General features: G+C 39.6%; 1 protein-coding gene across 1 annotated transcript; it reads right to left on the bottom strand.

Moving 5' to 3' along the window:
- Nucleotides 1-1,114: 1,114 nt before the first annotated feature.
- Nucleotides 1,115-2,053, bottom strand: LOC148657820 (olfactory receptor 6N1-like). Its single transcript, XM_088638275.1, has one exon. The coding sequence runs from the start codon at nt 2,051-2,053 to the stop codon at nt 1,115-1,117; it is 939 nt and encodes a 312-aa protein (XP_088494401.1).
- Between the last annotated feature and the right edge of the window lie 1,153 nt (nt 2,054-3,206).

A 3,206-nucleotide genomic window follows, 5' to 3' on the forward strand; every position in this document is an offset into this window, starting at 1 on the left:
GCCCTATGCAGACAACACGATCCGGAATTGTGAAGAAACACTGGGGAAAAAGTCATGCAGGAGAGGGTATGGAGACAGGGGGCGTGTCCAAGGGGTGTAGGTGTCCAGGGGGAGTGAATCCGGGGCGAACAATCCATGAGAAAATCCAAGCGGGTATCCAAGACAGAAGGTAGAGTCCAAGGCCAGGGGATCCATCCAGGGAATAAAACCATGAACCGGGTCGGGACCAGCCGGGCGGGGAATCAGGAACAGAAGGTTAAAACCATAATGGAGCCAGACGCAGCAGGACCCCGGGCTCTCACGATGCGGAATTCAATGAGGAACCTCGAGTGACGTCTGCGTCTGGCTTTTAAGGGGGAACGGAAATGGAGAACAGGTGCAGGTAATGGGAGAAAACGAGGAAGGGCTGGAGCGCCCTTAAGAGGAGGGGTTTGCGATCGTGACACTAGAGACCTGGAACAGGTTCAGATGATTTCACAAAATGTCTGGTCCCTTCACTGTCAATCAATGTCTTACAATGATTCCCCGTGCTGTTATTTTTATTTCTCCCTTTCCTCATCATAAACTCGACCACATGCTGCACAGTAAAGGAATTGATTTTAATAGGTTTAGAATCAATATGGAACTACCAGATGACTATAAACATTAATAGATTTAATATGCAGCACTTATTATCAACTGTTACATAGCATTTATAAATATAAATATTGTGCTTTTAGAAATATAGAATATTCTGTAATATATACTGTTGATGTACTCAGAACTTCTATTAAAAAAACTGTATGACATTTGATTCCTTTATTTTACTAGCTAAAACAACTGAGAACAAATCCATAGTGAAAACCTGGAGACCAATTTCAACAGCTGGGTGTTTACAGGAACAATAGAAGTGAAGTATCGTCCTTAAGTGAAAAACTCCAGCATCCCATCTGAGACTTGTACACCTGCATTCTCTGTTCTTACTCATCTTACAATTCAAGTAGTGAATAAATTAATTTACAGTAGATGTTGTTGTGTTATATTAGTGCATGTTAACCTGCTTACTGCATTACAATGTAGATTCTACTTAGTGATACTTAAATCTGTTGCACAAATTCCAAAACAAATAAGTTTGCTATTGAATCAAGATTTTTTTATTTCTAAACAAAAGTATAATTCTTTTTCGAATCTCTGGCAATTTAAGACCATAAATGAGGGGATTTAGAAGTGGGGGTATTATGAGAAACTCCAGTGATAAGATGACAGGCACTATTTTGAGCATTTCTTTAGTCTCAAATCGATTTAGAATCACCTCAGATAAGACGGTTATTGAGTAGTTCACCAGTGATATTAAATGTGGGAGGCAAGTTTGCAAAGCTTTGTTTTTGAATTCCTTGGAGCTTTTTTGACAAACAATAAGAATTTTTATGTACGAATACAAAATAAAACACAGGGGTAGAACGGAACTGATACATGAAATGACAAAACCTACAGCATTGTTAAGAGTTGTGTTGACGCAGGACAGCTTCACTAGAGACCAGTTGGAGCAATATAATCTTTCTATCTGATTTCCACACAAAGGCAACCTGGCTGACAACATAATAATCAATCCCATGCAAAACACTGGATAGAGCCAGGCAACGGCCATCAGAACAGAAATGTGCCTGGGGGTCATTATGATGTTGTACTGCAGAGGTTCTGTTATTGCAACGTACCTGTCATAGGCCATCACTGTTAACATTGAAAATTCCGAAATTGCATAGCTGTAGATGATGAATGCCTGAGTGAAGCAGGCAGCACGAGTGATAGTTTGAGTGTCTGATAGAAGATCAGCTAAGAATCTTGGGAAGAAGCCAGCAGTTCCGTACAGTGAATTAACAGATAGTCCACACAAAAATATGTACATGGGCTCATGCAGGTGCTTCTCTAGGAATATTAATAAAGTAAGTGTTAAATTAATGACAATTATTGACAAGTAAACAAAGAGTGCCAAGGCGAAATATGCAAATCTAACATTTTCAATTTCTCCAAACAAAGTGAGTAGAAACGTTCCTGTGAGAGACGAATCCTCCATTGATTTTTCTGTTGCATTTCTGAAAGATATATATTTAAAAAAAACACTTGATTAATTCAACATTTTTTTTTCCATAGCAAAAGCAAATAGAAAAATACAAAGAAGAGAGAAAGTAAATAAAATAATCCCTGGGTTTCGGTGAATGGTCAGATAGGTGTCTGTTATAATAATTATTATCATTATGTCATTATTTTAGCAGTTGTTCTTTTGTAAAAGTTTAAATAATTACCTCATTTTAAGAAGACAGCAGTAAGCTCCTTGTAAAAGGTCTTTGAAGACGCTCAATTATGTGACATACTGTTTTATCCAAGTTTATATCCAAACTGCTCTGGACTGCTGTTCGCACCAGGGAGCTTGGCACTGACTAGGGAAAGCCTTCAAGTATCATAATATTCCTCCATTTACTTTATATCAATCTGCCTGTTGAATCAAGTGAAAACCCCATGCCTGAGGGAATCATCTTTCTCAGGAAAGACTAGCATCGTTAAAAACACTCCTGCCATTAAGTCTGTGAACTTTTGCAAAATGTTGTCATTAATGAAAAATAAACATTTAAATAAAAATATTTCTCCCCTCGCTTTAACAATTTTAAAGCAGCACAAACAATTTGTGGTAGCACAAACTTAATGTATATTTAAACATGTAATCAGCAGCCATATCACCCTGCAAGTCACAACTGACAAACCATTGAAACTAAACAGGTGTGAGCCTGGTCAGTACCTGGATGGGAGACCTCCTGGAAAAAAGTAAGGTATCTGCTGGAAGTGGTGCTAGTGAGGCCAGTAGGGGGTGCTCACCCTGCAGTCTGTGAGGGTCCTAATGACCCAGTATAGTGACGGGGTAACTACACAGTAAAAAGGTGCCGTTTTTTAAACTGAAATGTAAAACCAAGGTCCTGACTTTCTGTGGTCATAAAAAAAGCCCTTTGGCATACACCAATCATGGCCTCCTAATAACCCCATCTATGAATCGGCTTCATCACTCTGTTCTCCTCCCCACTGATGTGTGGTGAGCATACTAATGCACTATGGCTGCTGTCACATCACTGATAGCTGGTGTGTGGTGGGTGTACTAGTGCACTATGGCTGCTGTCACATCATCCACTGATGGTGGTGGAGGGGAGTCCCCATTACCTGTAAAGCAGTTTGTGGGG

The sequence above is a fragment of the Lepisosteus platostomus genome, chromosome 7 (genome assembly GCF_059453375.1).
Source record: "Lepisosteus platostomus isolate fLepPlt1 chromosome 7, fLepPlt1.hap1, whole genome shotgun sequence".
NCBI lineage: Eukaryota > Metazoa > Chordata > Actinopteri > Semionotiformes > Lepisosteidae > Lepisosteus > Lepisosteus platostomus.